At 38.7% G+C, this 23,343-nt stretch overlaps 1 protein-coding gene across 4 annotated transcripts in view; it reads right to left on the reverse strand.

Annotated features, from left to right (window-relative positions):
• NFATC3 (nuclear factor of activated T cells 3) overlaps positions 1-23,343 on the reverse strand; it is a 47,393-nt gene that overhangs the window by 1,896 nt on the left and 22,154 nt on the right. For 2 of the 4 annotated variants that reach the window (XM_087940538.1, XM_087940537.1), the window contains exons 4-9: positions 13,423-13,622; positions 11,538-11,710; positions 10,024-10,164; positions 9,393-9,448; positions 8,434-8,560; positions 6,295-7,353 (exon numbers count right to left, since the gene is read on the reverse strand). In XM_087940538.1, coding sequence (XP_087796664.1) covers positions 6,295-7,353; positions 8,434-8,560; positions 9,393-9,448; positions 10,024-10,164; positions 11,538-11,710; positions 13,423-13,622 — 1,756 coding nt within the window. The remainder of the gene's footprint in view (positions 1-6,294; positions 7,354-8,433; positions 8,561-9,392; positions 9,449-10,023; positions 10,165-11,537; positions 11,711-13,422; positions 13,623-23,343) is intronic. The other 2 variants (XR_015744941.1, XM_087940539.1) reach the window with 2 other exon arrangements.

A 23,343-nucleotide genomic window follows, 5' to 3' on the forward strand; every position in this document is an offset into this window, starting at 1 on the left:
CCTCTTAGCCATCAGATGCAGAGGACTAACACTGAGGCATCCTGGGACAACCCCCTGAGCTGTGCAGCACACATATGATTACATTCCCTACCCTGAACCCGCTTCTGTCTCTGCTTATTTGTCACGGATCCCAAACACCAGGCAACACTTTGCTCTTCAGAAGACTTCGAAGGACGGACAGCTTTGCGATTTTAAAGGGGTCATATCTGTATTCGCCAAGCTCAGGATTTAGAAGAAATCCTCTGTTTCTCATCTTATCTTCTGTTATACAAGGCCCTTCTTAGGTTTCCTGGACTGCAAGCTAATTTCCTTTTAGTTTAGTTCCACCGTTTCTTACATTTTCCTGAAAATCGTTCTAAATATTCAGTCCGGACGCACAGAAACATCTCCACTCACACATTAATTGCTTTCTTTCAAACTCTTGGGAGTTTGTATCAGCATGATACAAATACTTATGGACAGAGGCTAATATAAGTAGTCCTCCACTTATAACAGTTCATTTAGCGACCGTTCAAAGTTGCAACAGAACTGAAAAAAAGGGGGCTTATGACTGTTTTTCATACTTATGACTGTTGCGACGTCCCTGCGGTCACGTGATCAAAATTCAGTCACTTGGCAGCTGACTCAGATAAAATAGGAATCTGATTTATGTATATTTATGAGAACCTAAAATGATAGACTACTTAATTACCAGATGCCCATTTGGAAATCGTCAGGAGGCAGTATAGTTTTAAGTAGAACAGATGTCAAGTGACATTAGATAAAGCCATTGAAACGATTTTCTTTTGCCTTCTAAAGTAGAATTTTACAGAATAACAGTTGGGGGGGACCTTGGACATCATCTAGTCCAACCCCCTGCTCAAGCAGGAGACCCTGCACCCTTTCAGACAGGAGGCAGTCCAGTCTCTCCTTAAAAACCTCCAGTGATGGAGCATCCACAACTTCTGGAGGCGAGCTGTTCCGCTGGTTCATTGTTCTCACCGTCAGGAAATTTCTCCTCGCTTCTAGGTTGCTTCTGTCCTTGGTTAGTTTCCATTCACTGCTTCTTGTCCTGCCTTCAGATGTTCTGGAGAATAAGTTGACCACCACCACCCCCATCTTTGTGTCAACAAGCTATGCAAAACTGTAAGAAACTGAATTCCAATATTGGAATGATGTCACTGGTTACCTGGGCAGGCACCCAGCACACTGGAGACCAAGCAGGAACAGCCCTTTTCCAGCATGCAACAATTAATGGGAGAGCTGTAATTCAGAAATTGATTCCAAAGAGAAATCATACTATCCTTAAGTATGCCCTGCCAAGAGCGCTCCAAGTGACATGTCAAAGAAATTAATGACTTTATACGAACGTATTATTCTGGGTCAGCTTATTCTCCAGAACATCTGAAGGCAGGACAAGAAGCAGTGAGGGGAAACTAATCAAGGACAGAAACAACTGTAGAACTAAGGAGAAACTTCCTAATAGTGAGAACAATTAATAAGGGAAGGAGCCTCTGTGGCGCAGTGGTTAGAGTGCTACTTCTGCTGACTGCCGGCTGCCTACAATCTGGCAGTTCAAATCTCATCAGGCTCCAGGTTGACTCAGCCTTCCATCCTTCCAAGGTGGGTAAAAGGAGGACCCAGATTATTGGGGGCAAGAGGCTGACTCTGTAAACCGCTTAGGGAGGGCTGGAAAGTACTGGGCAGCTGTATATAAGTCTAAGTGCTATTGCTATTGCTATATTGCTCTAAAGGGAGCATTCAGAATGCTGAATTGAACACAGTATTTCAGGCTAATTCTCCCCACTGCTCAGAGTTCGATCCTGACCGGCTCAAGGTTGACTCAGCTTTCCATTCTTTCGAGGTGGGTAAAATGAGGACCCAGATTGTTGGAAGGGCAAGAGGCTGACTCTGTAAACGGCTTAGAGAGGGCTGGAAAGCCCTGTGAAGAGGTATACAAGTCTAAATGCTATTGCTGGTGGTAATTCCTAAACTGAACTCACTCAACAATGGCTTGTCCGTACAGAAACCTAACTGCCCACATAATGCAAAGATAGGAAGATGCAAAGTGGTACAGGGTCAAAGCCTGAAATGTCATCCACTCAAAAAAGTCTTTTGAGAAAAAAACTAAATATGCCCAGAGACAGCCGGATACAGGAAGAGCTAATCTATTCGGTAGGATTCCTGAATTCTACTTGTAGGCTATGCTGCCTTGAAATTTATTCTATTTCTACACCCTTGAATACTTGAGGTGTTAATGTGTTCTTGGCAGAGTTTGGTATCAGTGATGAGCTTTCAGGAGCTCCACTGTACATAACGGATCACATGATATATTCTTCTGGGATTAAGTGTCTTTGTTTGGGGTTTATGACACGTTGTTGATGTCTCCATCCGATACCAATATTAATTTTTCTCTCTCTCTTCACAACTCCTATCCCTATGGAGTTGCAACCCAAATGTGAAAGACTGCGGCTAATCTGAATTTGGATCAATATTACTATATTATACAACACGCTATTTACTGCAAAATATTCAACTAGACTGATTTCAGGAGGGTTCTTTTAAAACCACACTGACATGTCCTCAGTTGGTTTTAGTTTTCTCTTGCAAGAACGGGGTGGGGTGGGGGGAGTGTTATAAAACTAATCATGTGAAGATAAAGCCTCAACTGCATTTTTAACGTCCACTTTCACTGAAGGCATCCTGAAAACTCCACGCCTTCTTAGTCATGCATCCACTTTGGTCTTTATAAATTATGTACATTTTTAAATCCCAAAGAGAAACAGGGCTTATAAATAGTTCCTCCACTAGAAATGAACTAGCTATCTCAGGAAACATTTGAACTGTGACCTCTGTTGCCAAACTGGAGAGCTTTTTTTTTCATTTTAAGGCTGCAGTGTGCCTCACAAATCCAGAAAAACATGGCTGGCAAAAAGCCTGGTAAGTGTGACCTTGCCCGAGAGAAAGACAAATCAAGAGCTATTCCAGTTTGCTGCTCAGCTTCTTGTCCCCAACGAGTTAGGAGAAAGGAGAAGGCAGGGCTGCGGTTTTGAAGTCTAATATCTTGCTAATTAATATAGCAGGGAAACTTAAATGGCACTGTAAATATATAGTAACAAGACATGAATAAGTACCAGTCAGATACAGAAGCTTATTTTGAGAAGAAAATATAATTAGACGGGTCTGGCTCAAGCTGGAGGAGGATTTTCAGAACTGGAAGGTTTATTTTAAAAAGATTGTGTTAGGAATATGAGTCACCTAACAGCTATTTGGGTTAGAAATATATAAACCAGGATAAACCTTTTAAAACTGTGACTTTTAAGAAAATGCAAAACTGTAATTAGGTGTGGTTTCTCAAACGGCCATAAGATGGAGCCAGAAACCTGGTTGCTTAGTCTGAGTCTCAGAAGAGAGTGTGAGTGTATCTCTGTTTCCTTCTGTTGGAAAGTATTGCCGTTGCTCCATTTTTCCTAATTGACTGATATTCCTGGATTTAATGTAAGTCTGATACTGAACTGTTTTTTGATACTGGACTTTGACATTTGGATTATCCCTGGATTGAAAACTGGATGATTTAACTTGTGAATGACTTTGGATTGCTTATTTTGGACTTTGCTTAAACCTTTCTGGAAGTAAAAACCTACATTTACTGTACAGTGTATCTGTGTACTGTGTGTGTATTATTCAAACACTTCTCTCAAATACGTCTCCCTGTATGCGCTCATTCTCCTAACGGGGAATTACCTCAACAAGATGCATGCATGATCCCATTCCCCCCTAAATACTATCTTCTTTTCTGCTAAACCAAACAGAAAAGAAGGGGAGGGTATATAAAAAATGCACACATCTTACCCAGAAATCTGATAAAAGAAATCAGGGAAAGATGGGAGGAAAATGCTAAAAATGATGAAACTGTAATCATGTACAGATAAAAAAACACAAACGGTCCTTTTTTGAAACAAATGATTTAAGTGGAGCGTTTAACCAAACCACAACAGCAGCAATGGGGGATTTTAATCAGTTACCCAAACAGAGACTATGAAGGCGTCATACTGCATTCATATTCTGCGTTAACACTTCTTGTATTGTGCAGAACCTGGACTGAATGATCTTTGACATTTCTTCTCATTCCTATCATAACACTGTAAGACACAATGAGTTAAATTGTTTGATTTCGCCTTGCCATGTGAGGATGAATCCCATGCTATGGTTTCTAACCAGGACCTGTGACTATGACATGAAGCAGAAAGCTTGCCGGTGGTTAAACGTATTTTTTAAGTGAACCAGACACAGCACTTTGAACTAGCTTTGGAATGGGATTTTTTTCCCTAGGAAATTACTTCTTCTGGCATAGTAAACAAGGACTTCAACCAGTGGTGGGATTCAAATAATTTAACAACCGGTTCTCGGCCCTAATGATTTCTTCCAACAACCAGATCACCAAACTGCTCAGAAAGTTAACAACTGGTTCTCCCGAACTGGTGCGAACTGGCTGAGTCCCATCACTGACTTCAATCACTCTAGGTAATCATAAGAAGATCACTGGATCACCAGGTCTGAAAGAAGAAACAACGGCACAGGCACACACAGAACACCTGTCAAAAATACTATAAATCAATGTTTCTGAAACTTGGCAACTTTAAGGTATTCCTAAATAGCCATAGGAAAATGCTATTTGACAACTAATTCATAAAGCACCCTTCATGAAAGTCCTTGCCCAATCTTTCTCAGTCTTCATATTTATATTCTTCACATTCACACAAAATATGAGATGCTCATTCACAAATGACTGGGAATGGATGTAATGGGCATAACTAATAGTCCAAATCACCAATATCCATCACAGATTGGCCACTGAATGAATATATCTGGGATTGCTCTTCCTGAACTCTTGCTATTTCGTTGATATTAGCTGAATAGTTGAACCAAAGGTGCTTCTATTTTAAAGGCAACTGGACTTTCTGATTTTTTCTTTTAAGGTGTTTCGATTCTCATCCAAGAAGCTTCTTCATTTCTAACTGAGTTTGGGCAAGGAGAAATCTAGGAAAGATTGTGAACATTCCATGAAATAACCAATGGTCTTTCCAATAATGATAACGTATGGCTATGAAAGTTGGGCATTGAGAAAGAGTAAGAGAAAGAAAATAAATATATTTGAACGATTTGGATATACTTATTGTACTAAAAGTACACTATAAACAAAATATAACCATTCTAAAAGATATTTTTTATAAAAGTCTGATGTGTACCAAATTTTAACTGAGGAAGGATATCCCTATCATCACACAATGTTCAAGTATTCTAATTCCCAGATGAACAAGATATTAAAATGATTTGGAAAATATGACATCTATCTATCTATCTATCTATCTATCTATCTATCTATCTATCTATCTATCTATGTGTTTTTTCTTAAGTTTTCACGGGTACTTACATGTATGGCATTCAGCTTTGTTCGGGTATCTTCCCACGTCATTATAGTTGTGCTTTTAAAGTTGTAGCGACATTTCATCAGAATCTCATCTGCCATCATCAGGCTTCTGTATTGTGTTCGTCTGTGAGTCAGACTTTCACAGCCATTTCTGTTTTAAATTTGGGGCTAGCCTACTGCTGTGCCAGAATGGTTTTTTCTTCATCCTGACTGGTTGGGAGCCTTGGTCTGTGTGTATTGGTCTTGGAGTTTGCTGTGTTCTGCTTGATTGGTGTTTCTAATATCTTTTGTCTGTTTTGTAGCTTATTTTGTCTTGATTGGCTGGCAATATTGTGTTTCCTGCACTGGAGGCTTTTGGTGCAGCTTGGCTCTGAGTAAATGGATGGCTATCATTTATTAGGAAGCTAGGTTTCATCTGGGTTCCTGGTTGGGGTGTGTTTGAGCTGGAGGTATCAGGGGAAGTCTGTTTGTGCCCAGGTGTTTGCCTGGCTTGTGGTGTGGAGATTTTTTTTGTTTGAGAGTGCAGGCTTCCAGATAATTGACAGTCTGGTGGAGTCATCTCTTGACAGTCTGGTGGAGTCATGAAAAGAAGAGATGACTCCAGACGAACACAATACAGAAGCCTGATGATGGCAGATGAGATTCTGCCGAAAAGTTGCTACAACTTTAAAAGCACAACTATAATGACATGGGAAAATACCCGAACAAACCTGAATACCATTCATGTAAGTACCCGCAAAAACTTAACAAAACATATATATATATGTATGCATGTATGTATGTATGTATGTATGTATGTATGATCCATGATAATCCTTTCTTATATGATGCTTCTGAAAGGACTAAGCTATTTAACCATATTCTCCTTATGTAGCATCACTTACCATCATCTAACGTGATGTCTTGCAATCCCATTGTCTGAAAATTTAACTCTTGATCTTCTGGTTCAGGCTTAATATTAACAGTTGACCCTTCTGATGGAAATGGAGATGTGTCACATATGTTATGATGCATCAAAGATGAAGCTGTAGCCATTCCTCCCAAACCTGGGTTATGCTCCTGTGGGGAGGACTGTTGCCCAGACTGACTGACAGAGGCTGGAGGAGGAGATGAGGCAGATCCCGAGCTAGAAAGATGGTAAGGTATAGGTTGCAACTGTGGTGAAGATGGCCCAGATCGTGGTGAATGGACTAAAGAATGAGAAGATTTGGGGGATGGTGATGATGAGGAATTACCTGGATTTGAAGGATAAGTCATTGGCTGCAACTGGGTGGAAGGGTGCCCAAGGGACTGAGTCACGGCAGGAGAGACAGGACTTTGCTGAGGATCTGGACAATGGTATTGCATGGATTGCAAATGAGGAGAGGAGTGTCTCGATTGAGCCAGGTGTGCTGAAGTATGTCCTCCTGTTGCAACGGAAGTTGACACTGAACCTGAACTCGAAGAATGATATGGGATTGGTGGCAGAGACTGGCAGCTGAGGTTTATCAGTGGAGGTACAGGTGCATCTTGCTGAAATGACATTGCCTCATATCCTTGACTAGAGGAGGCAGGGTCCATGGGAAGACCAGACTGTCCATTAAACATAACATTGGGTTGCATAGACTGATAGGAAGGCCCCACAGAAGATGCTGCTGTGACCTGAAAAGACGGATGGACCACAGCTGAAGACAGGACAGGATGCTCTTCTCCTGGACTAATGTTTCTACCTTGTATGTGTGACAACTGAGTTACTGTTGAGGATACCATGGGGGTGAAGGGCGGCGGCTGTATGGGACAGACAAGGTTCCTGGAGGAAGGAGGAAGTAAACTATCGTGTGAAAGCCCTGGATCAGGTGAAGGCAACTGGGTTTGCACAGGAGAAAGTCCTTTACAGTGAGTCAGGGACAACGATGGAACCGAAGACAAATCCATTTCATCTCTGTTCTCTTGTTTCAATACAACTGTGTAACAAGAAAACAAGGATCAGCGGAAATTCACAGATGAAATGATAAACATCAGAACTAAATCGAATAAAAAGCTGTCCTACCCCACATCAAAACTAGCATGTACATGAATGGCAGTGAATATGCATGGAAAATGGGGTTAACCATAACATACTTTAAAAGTATGATATGAAATACACTTGCTTATTCTGAGATAATGCAGATAAGGGTTTTCTCATTATAGCAACAGGAATTAAAGAATAAAATTCTAGAAACATTTTGTGATTTGCTGCCAATGAAGTGCCATTTTGTAACTGCAATAATAATAAAAAGAATTTTTAAAAAAGAATAAAATTCTAGAGTTGAGAATTTCAAGTTTGAATGGAGTCTCATTCAAAAACAGTTTGGGACCTATGACTGTTCATCAGTCCTGAATGTTCATTTTCTGACATGGTACATAAGAGAACCACAATCCATAGGCTATCCTAGCTTATGATGGATCAAATAATGCAGCAAAAACCTTCAGCTCCATACTAGCTGAAGACTTTTCTTGTTTCTAACATTCAAACAATAATTTATTCACTCAGAATAAGTATTAGAATTTAATATGCATAGCTGCATTTTTCCTCATTTGCAGTCCTAGTTAGAAACTTGATAGTAAACAGAAATACTTTTTTAAAGTTTTTTTTATCCTATCTTTATTAATTTATTTTATAAGCAACTCAAGAAAGCAACATACATAATACTCCTTCCTCCTTCTGTTTTCTCCACTACAACAGTTCTCTGAGAAATCACCCAGCCAGCTTTCATGCCTAAGGCAGAACTAGAATTCACTGTCCCCTGGTTTCTACTTTAGTGCCTTAAAAAAACAGGTCAATTGATGCTAAATTAAAAACGTTCTAGGAAAATCATTGAAAAATTTCCTCGTTATTTTTTTCTCTCCAATTCATACCTAATTTTCTATGTAAAATAAATAACATATCTCAGAAGGAGATATGGAAGGACTAGAGAAGGACTAGAGGAGGACTAGAGGAGGACTAGAGACATTTGAAAGAAAAGGCCATTCTCACTCCTGATTTCTTTGCCCATAATCAGTACCTGGAGTATATGTAAAACGCTGAGCCTGGCTTTTTTTCCTTTTGCCATTGCAAACATAGAACTGGACGTGGACGGCCGCTGTAATTGCTTTGTTGTGATATGGGGGAACTTCAAGGATGAGTGCAGCCTGTGTAAAAAAATGAATAAAATAGTAGAAAAAGACCAGGTGTGTCTCGGAAGGCTTTTTTTTTCATCGTCTTCATTAGACCTCATAAATTACATGCTGTATTTCCTGAAGCACATTTTTAAAATCATTCTTAGGAAATAGGTCACCACTGAGAATCTCGGCTCCTTGAAATTCTCAGTGGGGACACCTTTCCACAAGCCACTTTTCCTAAAAATGAGTGGCAGGATATTTGAGTTTTCTGCATGTGGGCCCTACTTCAAAAGGCAGGGAGGATACCTCATGAAGCAGTAATCTTAAGTGGAGGACGATGCTTTCATCGTGGAATATTTACATACACTGGAATATTTACATATTCTGATCATTGTAATTTTCCAAAATGTTAGCTTACTAAGCTAACATCTGAACCACCGGTGCTGAAGACCCCAATGGGGGAAGGGAAAAGAGTTGGCACTTCAATTACTGAAAAAAGATTTACTTCTAGGTTCCCTAGTTTGTGAATCAAATCTGGCAGCTGCTGTAACTTTCTTGTATTATTTATAGCTTCCTCTTCTTTCCTTTCCCACAATCCCAACATTATTAGTGTTTGCTTTCTGCACATCATTTTGCCCTTTCTCGTCTCTCAAGACTGAAGGTTAAGTTTTTCTATTTAATATTACTTCACCCACCGATTTTGCTTTCTTCCTCTATAAATCTGGCTCAAATTCTGCTAATATTTTTGCACATTTGACATAAATGCTAAGAAAAAAATAGCTGCCTACTTTATGTTTAATATTCCACCAGGATCTTTACAGAAATCAGTAAAGTAATTTAGTATTAAAAAAAAAAATCTCACCTCTTGACTCCTATCTCTAATTATTTTGCCTTCCACTTCCCACTGGGGCCGTCCATCTACAAAGACAAACATTTCGGATCAGGTATCAGCTCATTCTAAAGTAATTCAATTATTAAATATATACAAAACACACAGTGCACAACTCTTAATAGTGTTCATTTGACTTTCAAGACTTTATTCATTGTAGACATGTTAAATATTTGACCAAGTAATACCTATGTTGTTCAAAGATAAAAAGGCCAAAGAGAATTGAACTTTGACTAATTAACTCCAAATGAAAAGTGAACTATGGATAAAGTGACTTTTGAATGATTAGTTTTAAGAAGGGAGAAAAATGATGTTCTGGGTGAAGATATTTGCATAATTCATAGGATAATTGCTGTTGCAGGCATCAAATGGTCAATCTATATATGCAAACAGAACCATGAAATAGATAGAATGATTTGGGCTGTTTCATGGGCCACCAGAATCAAACCAGAAGCTAGAGAAAAATCTGAGCAAAACATAACACTCGATACTGCTGTATATACAAGAATATTATACTAATTTACATCCTTTGTTTTTATTTAAATGAATATTTAAGGCACTGAGAATTATGAACTATTATGCTACTTGAAACAGGTTGGCTTACCTTGTCCCTTTTCCAGAAATAAAATTTTTGATTCTGGAAGGAAGTTACAGCCTGTAACAATCATTTCATGGCCTCCGTTTACCGAGCAACTACTGATGCTGTATTTCTCTATCTGAGGAAGTTCCTGAGCCGATCGCTGAGCTTTATGAAAGAGAAATACAAAAAATGCATTAGAACCTACACACATGTGACTCTTATCATTTCTTGTCCCCTGCCTTCCCTGTTTTTATTTCACATAGGCAACACATTTTCCTATGTTTAGCTGAACTGCAGTTTAATCTGTTAACTCAAAAAAAAATTCTGAAATTGCTTGGCTCAACATGAACTAACCACACAGGTTGGATTTGCTAAACACCCTAGACTAAAAGGTGCCTTATGAGTGCAGTAAGTAACTTGGTTGCAACATTTTTATATCCCTGTACCGTTAGTTTCAAAACTCTTTCAAAATCTTTAGAAGATGGGACTCTAGCACGAGTCAGAAAGCTCAGAAGATAAAATCTCTGGTTCTGGTGACCGGTCCAGATTGGATCCTGCAACATTATCCTGGAACATGTATATTTGCCTCCATTCATGAAAATCATTATGCTCCATCAAATTTAACTGTGAAATTACGAACAATGCTAAGCATAACTTATTGCTGATGATTTTGTGTCGGAAGCAATGAGGCACTTCCAGGTTGAAATAATTAACCTGTGATGACACCATTGCCCAGTTGGGGGCTTCTTTCATGTCCCCATTAATAAGCCCGCCAACGTGGTACTTATTTATCTGTTCACATTTGCTCCTTTCGAACAGCTAGGTGGGCAGGAGCTGTAGCAAATGATGGGAACTCACCCCATTACACAGCAGCACTCGGGTCTCAAACGTAGGCTTGCTGATTGTCATCACTTGCTTAATATAATATGTAACTTTGGCTATTGATATTTGCTACAAACTCCAATAAATACTGGTGTAATAAAAGTATATTTTTATAGAAAATGAACTATAGTTATACACCTTCAGAAGCTCTAGAAAGACTTACACACAAACACACTTATTCACATTTTGATCTTGTAAAGGGGTTTGATCTAAAGCAGTTCCATACTGTTTTCCAACATTTTTGTTCAGCATACGTCCTAACCTTTCCTTCGAATCAAAGCTGCTGATAATGTGCCCAAGTAATATAAAAGTTATCAAATTCCAATCAGCTCCAAAATGCAAAAGACATCTAAATATTAAATGAAATGGCATAACAATTCAATACCAGTTGCAACAAATAAAGCATTTCACGATTAGTGGCATTTGACAAAAAGGAGAGATCAAAACTACCAGTCTCAGAAGCAAAGTCCGCAGATGAATATATCAGAATAAGTAAAGGGAGCTTTCTAAAAATCCCAGTGACAGAAAGTAAAAAAGCTAACTCGATGTAATATTTCTTATGAAGTACAAGCTTAAATCCTGAAATATTTATGGACATGTGTGGGAAATATGTATGGATATAAATATTTCCCACACCAAAAAGTGAGCAAACTTACAGCATTCAACAGGTATAGAGGCAACCTGAAGGGACAAAACCTTCCCACTAGGCTGTGGGATATGGACACGAAACACGAGCCTCACTCTTGTGTTTTTTCTTCCAATATCCGTCTCCCCCTTCCGAAGCTCTATGTCTGAATTGCGGAGTTTCAGAATACCTGCACAGTCAATACTGGAGAAAACAGAAGACATAAACCAAGGGTTATCTGATTACCGGTGCATTTCTCTTGTCTGAATATCTGCAAACACGAGCACCACCCATTTATAACAAGAGCAAAATCACTTAGATATATATACCGCTTCATCATGCTCGACAGCCCTATCTGGGAGGTTTACAGAGTCAGCATATTGCCCTTCCAACAATCTGACTCCTCATTTTACAGACCTCGGAAGGATGGAAGGCTGAGTCGACCTTGAACCTGGGAGGATCAAATTCCACCTTGCCGGGCAGAGTTAGCCTGCAGCACTACATTCTAACCACTGTGCCTCCAGAGCTCCTTATCGTGTTGGACTGCAAGCTAGACATTGTACCTTTGTACTAGAACAAGTGAGAAAGTATTTATTTTGTGTGCAGCAATCAGGCATGGAGCTGTGGGGGGGTGATAAAAACCTCAGCAAGCTGCTGGCACTACAAGCGATCATATAATTCTGCTTGGTTTTCAGTCTTAGAGCTCATCAGACATGGCACAATGCTATGGGCAGAGAAAAAGTTGGGCAGAGAAAAAGTGAAAAGGACTTGATCCGAAAGGATCGTGGCAGATGACTGACTAACTCTAGAACATCTGTAAAGTTTGCAAAGGAATTCTCCTGAAAACCACATCAAGCAAAAAAAAAAAAGATCACTTCTTATAGCAGCTGATTACCAGGTATCATTTTTGAAAACATCTAAATGAAAAATGTGACTGACTCTTCCTAGTCATCACAGCATTGCTTGCAGTGTCACAAAACCTTCTCACTTCACATTCTCCTTCTTATGAATGAAGGCAAATGAGGAAGCCTCCCTCGTCCTCATTCAAGCAAAACGTAACTTTAACAACACCTGCAAATACAGCAATGTTTGTGTAGACAAGAGGCAGAAGAGAGAAGTGGGAATGGAAAATAAAGGGTGAAAGAACAGACATGCTACAGACAAACGCGTTTTGGGAAACCACCGAGGCTACCTTGAAATAAATCCATTATAACCTACTTTGCTGATTGTTAGTATTTCAGTACCTCAGACAAAATACATTTTGCCATATTTGGAACAGACCTGACATTTTTTAAGAATCAACGTTAGTTCAAGGATTACAGACAAATATTAATGGGTGTGTGTGTGTGTGTGTGTGTGTGTGTGTGTGTGAGAGAGAGAGAGAGAGAGAGAGAGAGAGAGAGGGAGAGAGAGAGAGAGAGAAGAAGAAGAGTTGTTATGAATGGGTCTGAAGTCACTGAAAAATTGTTTCAGATAGTTGTAAATACTCAAACACAAACTAAAGCCAAGACCTTCTGTTATAATCTTTGTGTACGTTCCTGTGCATGTGTCTGTGTGTGAGCCTGTATGTGAATACACGAGCATGTACATATATCTACCGTACACGATATAAAGCAAGTAATTCTAGGATTCAAAAACCATCTGCAGCTGCATAATCTTATTCGTACTGCATCATGAGACACCTGCATTCCACATGTCAGCCAAGGGGGGGTTGTTTTCTTAATGTGTCCGCTTCAAACCTGAACCACATCCCAAACAGAAGTTGCAATGAGCTGCCCTTGGAAGCTGATATATATGAAGTTTATAGGATAATAAATATTTTTTTAAAAAAATATAGCATATCCTGAAACCCACAAAAGCCTATGAATTCTGGGATACAACATATTGAATTAGCTTGGCAGAATTCTCGAACCTACCTGGCAGTCATATTATTTTCAGGTAAAAGAGGAATTTCCAAAACCTTTGTGCTGGCGAGGATTATTTCTTGACTTGCTGTGGCAACAGTTTTTCCTGTGATTCTATGTACTTGGTAAAAAGCATGTGGCCGTAAGTAACGATCATCTGCTGTCCCAATAAACATCTGAAGATTTACAGGTTTTTCGTTGTAACCTAGGAGCTGATAAACAAAAAAAAAAGCTGTTAAAAAGGAATAATTAGCTTTTCAGAGTAAAAGTGTTAAAACTGCAGACATGACTTCAGATGCAGATGCAAATTTGTTTCCCCACAAAAGTAGCTCACAAGCATATGCCTATAATAAAAATTAAAAACAGCAAATCATATAATCAATCCACTTTATTGCACTTGGCAGTCCTTAGGCTTTTAAAATTGTATCACAAAAATAATGAACTATTATACAGTTTCCTTTTCTAAAATAATTACTGACCTCATTCAAAGGGATGGTTTTTACCTAGGTCCAACCTAGAATTAGACAGATATTTCCTGTCAGTAAGAACAATTAATCAGTGGAATGGTCTGCCACCAGAAGTTCTGGATGCTCCATCACTGGAGGTTTTTAAGAAGAGATTGGACAACCACTTGTCTCCTGCTTAAAGGGGGGGGGGGGTTGATTAGAAGACCGCCAACATCCCTTCCAACTCTGTTATTCAGTTACCTTAGAAATCGTTAACTAACTGGAATCCCCAAATATTTTAGATTTTGCTCCTATATATGTGGTCCCCAATAAGTTACCTAAAGCCTTAATACAGACTCTTTTTTAAAAAAGTAAAATACTATAATAGGAGCCTTATCTTCCACTAGAAAAGACTTTGCTGTGAGATAGCCTTTCGACAAGTCCTACTGGGTCCATCCTATTGCAGTTCACTGGGAATGCAGTGGCTCACGTAGTTAGGTTGCTGGGCTGATGATTGGCAGACTCAAGACCCAGTTGCTGCCTTGTGGTGGGAGGAGCTCTCATCGTTCACTCCAGCTCCCGCCGGCCCAGCAGTTCAAAAGTGGGTGACCATGAGTAGAAGGATGGGTACCACTTCGGTGGGCAACTTAACAGAGACACAAAAGGAGCCCCCACCTGTGAGTCTCCCAAGCAATGGTGATGTCACTGGCTGATTCTTTCACCACAGAAGCGCTTGGGTGCTTCCAAAATGGAAGTCTAGTTTTGCAGTCCAATTATTCAAGTAGAAAGGGGCAAGGAACGGGTATCTTTCCAGTTGTTTGAAACTACAACTCTCACATTCTGTTTCCACTGGCTATGATGAATGGGACTGATGGAATCCAAAACAGCTGGAGGGTGCCAGATTGCCTCACCCTTAAACAGAAGCATGGTGACTTTGCTTGCCAAGTCTTTTGAAGATTTTTGATTAACTGCTTCCTGATCTGTTCCAATGTAATTTAGCAGTGGTTTTAAGCTATAATTTTATTTACGGGAAACTGTATTACTGCATTAGAGCAAGAACTCTGTGGATGTAAATGTAAGCAGCAATAAAATACATTATATCTGTCAAAGTCAAAACCATCAAGGTATAATCTCACATGGAAACCATTTAGATCATTAAAAGTCCCACTCTGAGTTGCAACATTCAATTTAAATTTAATTCATTTCAGTTCTTATTACCAAGGAAAATCCTTCCTCCCTATCCAGCTCAATCATATCCGTATTTGGCGAGAAGCATCTCTATTCGATTAATAGCAACCAAGATCACTACCAAGCCTACTTTCCTTCCGTGGGTATCATATCTCCCAGCATCAGATGCTTCTCACTTCTAATAACTCTAAATAAGAAAAACTGCCCTTTTTAAAAATAATAATAATAAAAGGCAATCACTCTGCACTTGTAGGTAGCAATAAATTGTGCCTTTAAAAAAGAAAATCTACTTGCATTATTTGAAACTAGTGGGAACAGCCAATGCTGGCTGTTATTGAAATTTCACAGATTGATTAGCTTTAATTATAAACTCATTGGGATAACCTGGACTAGCTAGTGGCTCTCAAAATCTCAAAGCTGTTCAAAATAAAATCAGAACCGACGGAGAGCATCAGCCTAGCTACAGTATAAGATCCAGAAGATCAAAGAGGGCTGCTGCTCTACCCTAAATTCTCCTGAATGTCCAACATCCCAAATCAGCAACTAGTAGTCAGCCATTAAGAACATGTTGTCTTAGATATCAGCAGAACCAGCAAAAAAACTATTGGCTTTTCAGGAATTTAGAGTGGGTCTCTTCTTCCTACTACAAACAAAGCTATCCTCCATTCCCAAATATATTACAGCAGCTATATATTATATGAATAATGTCATGTTCCCATCATCCACCAGAACTTAATAGATGTGGTGTTTTATTTTTCCATGTTATATTTATGAGCTTAGTTCCTTCCCTCATTTTAACTGGTTTGCTGTAATTCCATTAATCTCTCAATGAAACTTCCCCGTCTCAAGAACATCCATACTTTCCTTTTCCTTCCCTATAAATGCTAACAATGGTGGCAGTGGAGAAAATACAATATGAAAGATCAACCAACTAATTTATGGTAAGTGAATCTACCAAGCATAAATTACTCCAATTGGAGAAACATTTTTTATATTACTTGGGGGGTCAAGTTGTGACTCCCACAATCCACAAAAAAAAACCCCTATCAAATCACAAAAAGCTAAGGAAATGATAATTGATGAAAAGTGAACTGAAAACTCCTTATGAATGAAGGCGAATATACATGTCCCAGCAGGATAAAGTTGCATGATCCAATCTGGTTCATGTTGAAGATGGGCTCCGGCATGAGTCCAAAAGATCAGAAGACAAAACCTCTGACCAGTGACTGACCCAGATTGGATCCTAAAATCTCTTCATATTAACTTATTCAAATGAAGAAAATAAGGTAACCAACAAACAGACCAAACATAATAAAAATTCTTTAGGTTGGTAGATGAGAGAGAGATAGGAGAGAGAGAGGGAGAGAGAGAGAGAGAGAGATCAGTGGTCAAGGAAATTTGGCTAAGGGTCATGGATTTATATGCAGTTTATAAGCCACTGGTTGTTCATCCCTATACCAGAAGATGAGACTGATCATCCAGAACATTTTCAAAGTATTTCTAGTAAATGCAGAATAAATTTCTAGTTTCCAATACACTTCAAAGCAAAGAGGAATCTATCACCAGCCCTTTTATGCCACCCAATGGGACCTGCAGACTTTTAATTCTCAATAGATAGCAAATGGCAGGAGCCCTTTTCCCCCCCTGAGATTCTGAGATCCTTTCAAAAGTCACTGCCAGGCATGGTAGACTGTGAATCTCTCAGGCCTGATCTAAGACACTTTTCTATTTAACCATTTCCTCCGCTAAAAGATATCTTGGTTCAGGGGAAAATCTTCTGGTTATGTTTTGAACAGAATATGTGCTCCATTTTTAAAGCAAAACAAAACACTGCAGGGACCTTGATAAACCTTCCAATGGATATTGTATTAAATGGCTGGCATTAATGCCAGTCTGTGTCCTTTATGCAGATACTACACTCTAGTGGTTGTGTTACAAAAGGGAACAAAACGTGTTTAAAATACATTTACAGTTCCTACAAGTTGCCCAAATATAGACATGCTTATATGCGATGTATTTTTATTCCATAAATATAATCGCATACTCTTCACACGAGGCATCATACAGAATATTGTAAATAATGAAAAGTTACAGCACCATCTCATGACTGACCTCTAAAAACCCTCCACCAGTAACTATATACTGTGACACACAACCCACTGCTCTGCAGACGAAACTCTGCCAAGCTGTTTGTGTTTCTGTATCGTTTCCATAGCAAAGGTCAGTGTATGCGCAAGTTAAACTAAAGCTGGAAGGCTAAGGAGAGAAGGTCACCACAGGATAAGCTACAATAGCCTCTCTCTGAAACACCTGTAATTGTGGTAGTGTGTTGCCACAGGTAGCTTTCCTTAAATGTGGATGCAATGCAGAAATAAAAGATGAGGTTAGGGAAAGGAGCATTTATTCACCTTTTTCGTATTTTCAACCTTTCTCTGACACTAATGCCTTGCAACTAACTTCAAGGTCAAACGTTTGGCTCCAGCGACTACAGGACTATTTTAGAATGGTGTGACCATCCAAAATCACATTAGGTTCCTTTCAATTAAGACTTTTAACACATTTTACTCCATTCTTTGATGGAGCATTAACAAACCCCCTTGGCTGAATTGGGTGCCTGTCAGCAGTCCAACGCACAATCCATCACATTTATTAATACCACAGATTAGTGCAACAACAATATCCCAATTTTAAAAGGCGAGTTTTCTTTCACAGCAAGCAGAAAGTGTTTGCTTTTCATTTGTCCTTCCGTCTGTATTTGCCCTCCTTTGATCTTGAGCTGCGTTTTGTTTGCAGTTTACAAGCACGGAGATCAAAGGAATTATGGATAAGAGAAATGAGAACATGTGTTCTGATCTGATGTAAAAAGCAGTCGGCAAAGCCAGGCCCACCGCTTTCTTTCTTTCACTGGGCCAGTTTTGTTTTGTTTGTTTGTTTTTGGTAATATAATCACCGATTGCTAATCAATGTTCCGGATTCAGATTCCATTTCTGGATATCTAGAACGTTTCATACACTCATCTAAAACACACAAATAATGGAGATATTGACACCCCGCCCCCCAAACTGGTGTGATAACACCAGTTCCCGGTGACCAAAAGGTTGAGGGCCGCTGCGTTAAATAACTTCAAGATTATTTTCATTGTGTTTTCTTTTTAGACTACTTTAGATGGAAAGTTACTTTTTTCTTCTAGTTTATATTAAAATAGAAATTTTCTTCTGTATATTGTCACAAGATTGGAATCCTTATTTAAAACTAATAATGTAGGTATGTTGTAGAATGCACCTTGGGATTTGTTGGTGGAAGTATCGGAGGAGGAAGATTTCTAGAAAGACCAATTTCTACAACTGTTCACCAATAAAGGGAAAATCTGTCTGGGGTATTTCTTCTGTGTTTTTATGAAAAACTTGGAGGTCTGAATTTTATTAAACTTGCCTACAATGTGTTTTGCTTAGTAATATAAATACAGAAACTAATGTTTTTATTGCTTGCTTTAATTACACTCCTGATTAGTCTCTTATCTTCTCATCGCCCGTTTTCACTGGTTTATTGTTTTATCTATATGAATAGTCTAAAAGCTCTAAAACCTTTTTTTAAGAAAAAGCAGAAATAAAAATCCACCAAAATACAGGTAGTGCTCGAGTTACGACCGCAGTTGAACCCAAAAGTCTATTGTTAAGCAAGACAGTTGTTAAGTGAGTTTGGCCCAGTTTACGATTTTTGTTGCCACGGTTGTTAAGTGAATCACTGCAGTTGTTAAATTAATAACTGGTTGTTAAGTGAATCTGGTTTCCCCATTGACTTTGCTTGTCAGAAAGTCACAAATGAGGATCACATGACCCCAGGATACTGCAACTGTCATAAATCTGAGTCAGTTGCCAAGCGTCTGAACTGTGATCATGTGGCCATGAGGATGCTGCAAACCGGCGTGAAAAATGGCCATTAAGTCATTTTGTTCCAGTGCTGTTGTAACTTTAAATGATCACCAAGTGAACTGTTGTAAGTAGAGGACTGCCTGTGTAAGGCAGCGTTAAAGAAAAATAATCATCTTGAAAACATATAGGGCAAGTCAGGAAAAAAGCAAGCTAATATTAAACGTTGGGGTTGCGCATAAAACAGTTGCGTCAGACTCGCCCTATCAATTCTCTTGCAAACTCCCCAGCTATCAGTGAGGTATTTCAAACTGATCAGATAATCAGAGTTGGAAGGGACCTTATAGGTCACCTAGTCCAACCCCCCCCCCACCCAAGCAGGAGACCCTACACCATTTCTGACAAATGGCAATCCAGTCTCTTCTTGAAGGCCCCCAGTGATGAAGCTCCCACAACTTCTGTTCCATGGGGTTGATTGCTCTCACTGTCAGGAAGTTTCTCCTGGCTAAACTCTAATCCCATACATACAGATTCCAACCATCGAAAATCCCAACGACATGTATGTGGGGCAGGAGAAAAGGTAGGATCAAATGCAAAACAGCTTTCTCCCCGACGTAAATTTTTCAATGATTTATTGAACAGTAAAAATCAAACCTGCCTAACATTTGCCCAATATTAATGTTCACTGTGCTTCTCAAATCTGGGTCACTGTTACATCTTGTGTTTTTTTCCCCCAGACTCTCGAAAGAAACGGATCTGCGAGAAGAGTTTGCTTTTTATTTTATTTTTGCTACCTTTTCCTTGTGCCGGGGAATTATCATGACTTTCTTCTCACCGGCTGGAACAGATGCTGTCTTCGCACATGCTTGAAAATAGTCATATAGTAATGTCATAAGCAAACTAACCTTCTTTTACTCGCTTCCATCTTTTACTAGCTTCCAGTTTTACCATCAATACCTGAAATCTTTCAAAAAAGTCGGGACTTAAAGCTTATTTTTGCATACTCTTTTTCTTGGAGGTTGACAGGGGCATATAAGGTGGTGAAGGGGCTTGCTGTGCCCCTTTTAAAGCTGCTGGCTCACCTTTGGTCCCCACCTGACACTCAGCTCACCTAGGGCTCCATGTACCTGTAACACACAGCGGCCACACCCATCAACATCTCGGTAGGCAGGTCAAACCAGCCGAGGGTAATTGATAAGTCTTTGAATCTTGGTAAGATAGGGGATTTGTCTATCCCAACATGTGAAATCTGGCCCTGGCAGAGTGTTGAGGAGCCTGATCAACAGTCTAACCGTCAAGAAGGAAGCCCAGCAGATGTGAAGAACTAAGAATATGTCCCCAAGGTGCTTTGTCAAGAGACAACTGGATTTTCTTTGTTTTTCCTTGAAGACGTTTCGCTTCTCACCCAAGAAGCTTCTTCAGTTCCGTTGGATGAGAAGCGAAGTGTCTTCAAGGAAAAACAAAGAAAATCCAGTTGCCTTTTGAAAAAGCACCTTTGGGACTACTGTGACTGAGAATTTCCATTGACATTTAGGTAAGAATATGACAAAACATTTAAATATCCGCTGCAGCAGGAAACATCCCAGCCGTAAGAGTTCCCCCTGCCACTAGATTAAGGTCCATTTCTGCCCAGAGAGTGGGACTGCCCCTGTGCAACAGCTCCTCCGCTTAAAACTCACCAAGCACAGGTTTCTGTTGTGCAGTTCATATTTATAGAGTTTGTTTCAATTTCACTGTTTAATATACTACTATTATACCCTACAAATTTCTAAAATACGCCTTCCGGCACTTTTTCATTTCCGTTTTCTATGACTAACTAATACAGAGCAGAATTGTATTTTTTTTTTTTTTATTAATCCTGCTTCAGAATTTACTAACAATTTTGAAAGACTTCCTGTAAGTGCCATGGGTGGGTTATGCTCTGCTGATTTTGTTGGGTATCAAGACAGCTTTTGCAAGGTGACTCACCACGGGATGCTAGATCCCAGATGGCATGATCTCTTGGGGACAAAGGAGAGATCCTGAAGATCATCCACCTGACTCTGGACAGCAGCTCCTTGTGAGTAATCACAGAAACTGCTGTTTTCACTGTCAGTTGATTAATGGAGTGGCTGAGAGTCAAGACCACATCAAAGTCACATTCACAAAGCAACCTTTACAGACATTAAGCTTAATTGACTCTTACATCTTAAACACTTTTTTGAATGTTTATTTTTTGCATATTGAAGAGATTAAGACTCTTTGGACTAATGACTGTGTTCATTGGGTGAGTTTCCATCTCCTTAAAAGGTGATGGTGTAAATTTGGTTTAAAAATTTATATATACATATATATATAAATATATGATTTTTTTTTTACCATGCAGCAAAAGGGTGCTCAATATGTGGATTTTGGAAAATCAATAATGGATTAAGAGGCCAGAAGGATTTAAAATTATAGTTTCAAATTATTTGGAAGACATTGTCTCATGGAAAAATAAGAGTTTTTATTTTTTTAATGATAAGAAAACCTTAAAGGCTGGACATTAAAGTTGGAGGATAAAGAAAAAAGGAGCAGAAATCCTCAGTACAAATCTTTGAATATCTTTCAGCTATGTTCTTGGACAGAATGGGTCAAATATTTGGTAAAATTGAAAGAGCACATTCTAATAAAATTGCAAAACAAGGGTGACTACAATCAATCTCTGGTTTAAGAAAAATATTTTATAAAAAGAATGTGTTAACAATCCTAATAGCCACATTATGATGATGATTCATATTAGCTACCTGTCCATTAAGATTTTGCCCAATAAATTTTACCCAATAAAAAAGATAAGACTTATCTTTTTTTTTCCTCTGTTGAATTTTATTTTGTTTGTTGCAATCCTTTTCTCCAGCTTCAAAGGCCTTTAAAAATGCGAGTCTGTTTTCAATAATGTTGATGAGCCTTTCTGCCTCTGAGTTGTATGTACATTTGATAAGCAACCCATCCACATCCTCTGCCACATTATTTATTTTAATGCACAGGGCCAATTGACAGATCAATTAAATGAGCATTGGCTTACTACAGCTGCTTTACAATCCATTTGTGCCAAATACTGTAGCAAACTTAACCCCTGATCAATAAGGCCATTTTTATTTGAAAAAACAGAGGTTATTAAATGCTTTGCTGGAACTATGTTTAAGCCATTCTCATTATCTCAGATCAGAGAGAGAACTGGCCTGAAATATTTTTTTTTTCCTAAGAAAGCTTTAATTCTTGTAATCAATACAATGATTCACACATGAACCTTGATATTTTATTCTAAAATGCTGCCATTTTTGCAGGCTTTCAAAAATTTCCCACGTTCATACTTATCCCATTTTTGAAGTTGGAAATATAACTTATTCTCCAATGTTTCTCATGCATTATAGATAATGGTTCTGAGATAATATTTGAAAGCTCTTTTAGTACCTAAGTGTATAATCAAACTTTTAAGAGGCATGAAATCATCTCTTTGCTTATAATGGGTATACAGGATGGTAAAGCTTCTCTTTGCCACAGTTGACATAAATTATCTTCTTTAAGCATCATCTTCCTCAAACATCATCTTCCTTGTAACATAGCCAAGGAAACACTTTTTCTTATTACAACTATTGTTCATGCTCAGCTTGGTCTTCCTAATATTTTTATTTGAAAGATATCTGTCAAGAAATCAGGAACCACGATAGAGTTCAAGAGTACTACAAGTTTATTTCACACTGCCTATACAACAAGAATCTGATCTACTAATGGTCAAGGCAAATTGACGCCAGATAAGTCAACAAACTTCAAGGGAGGGGCTGGACTTAGGATTTGACCCCAACCTTAGGCTCAATCCCCTACAATACAACGCATAAATGTTGGCCTTTATGTGAATCTTCAGACTGAAAATACCGCAGTCCAACTGCAAACTTTAATAATCATTTACTGCAAATTTCTCCAAAAAAATAACGATAAAGGTTCAGCAAAAAATGCTTTGAGCAATATGATATTTAAATAATGATTTAATTTAAATGGGCAATGTTAAGTATGAAGCACTAACATCCTCATGCTAAAAGAGAATTTATTGTCAAGATCCAAGAGAAATCATTTTTCATATATTAAAATTTTAATACTCTAATAAAAGAAGCATTTCATTTTCTATTTTTTTTTTCAATTATTACATAACAAGGTAGCTCAGATTTGACCACAATCTACACTGAGTCCCAGGCTCATATATAAAGAAATAAACTCCAGTGAACAGAACTGAACTTACTTCCAAGTACTGTAAAGTTGTACTGGATTATGTATTAAACCTCACAAATTCAGTGCAGTATGCCTAAAAGCCATGCCTACACCCAAACTATGCACTGCGTACAAAAATACTGTCTGTAATCACTGACTATTTTAATGCTTGCCTGAATATTACATACCACGTTAATGTTTAGCAC

Source organism: Pseudonaja textilis, chromosome 11 (genome assembly GCF_049901715.1).
Source record: "Pseudonaja textilis isolate UNSWEBS1 chromosome 11, rPseTex1.2, whole genome shotgun sequence".
Classification (NCBI taxonomy): Eukaryota; Metazoa; Chordata; class Lepidosauria; order Squamata; family Elapidae; genus Pseudonaja; species Pseudonaja textilis.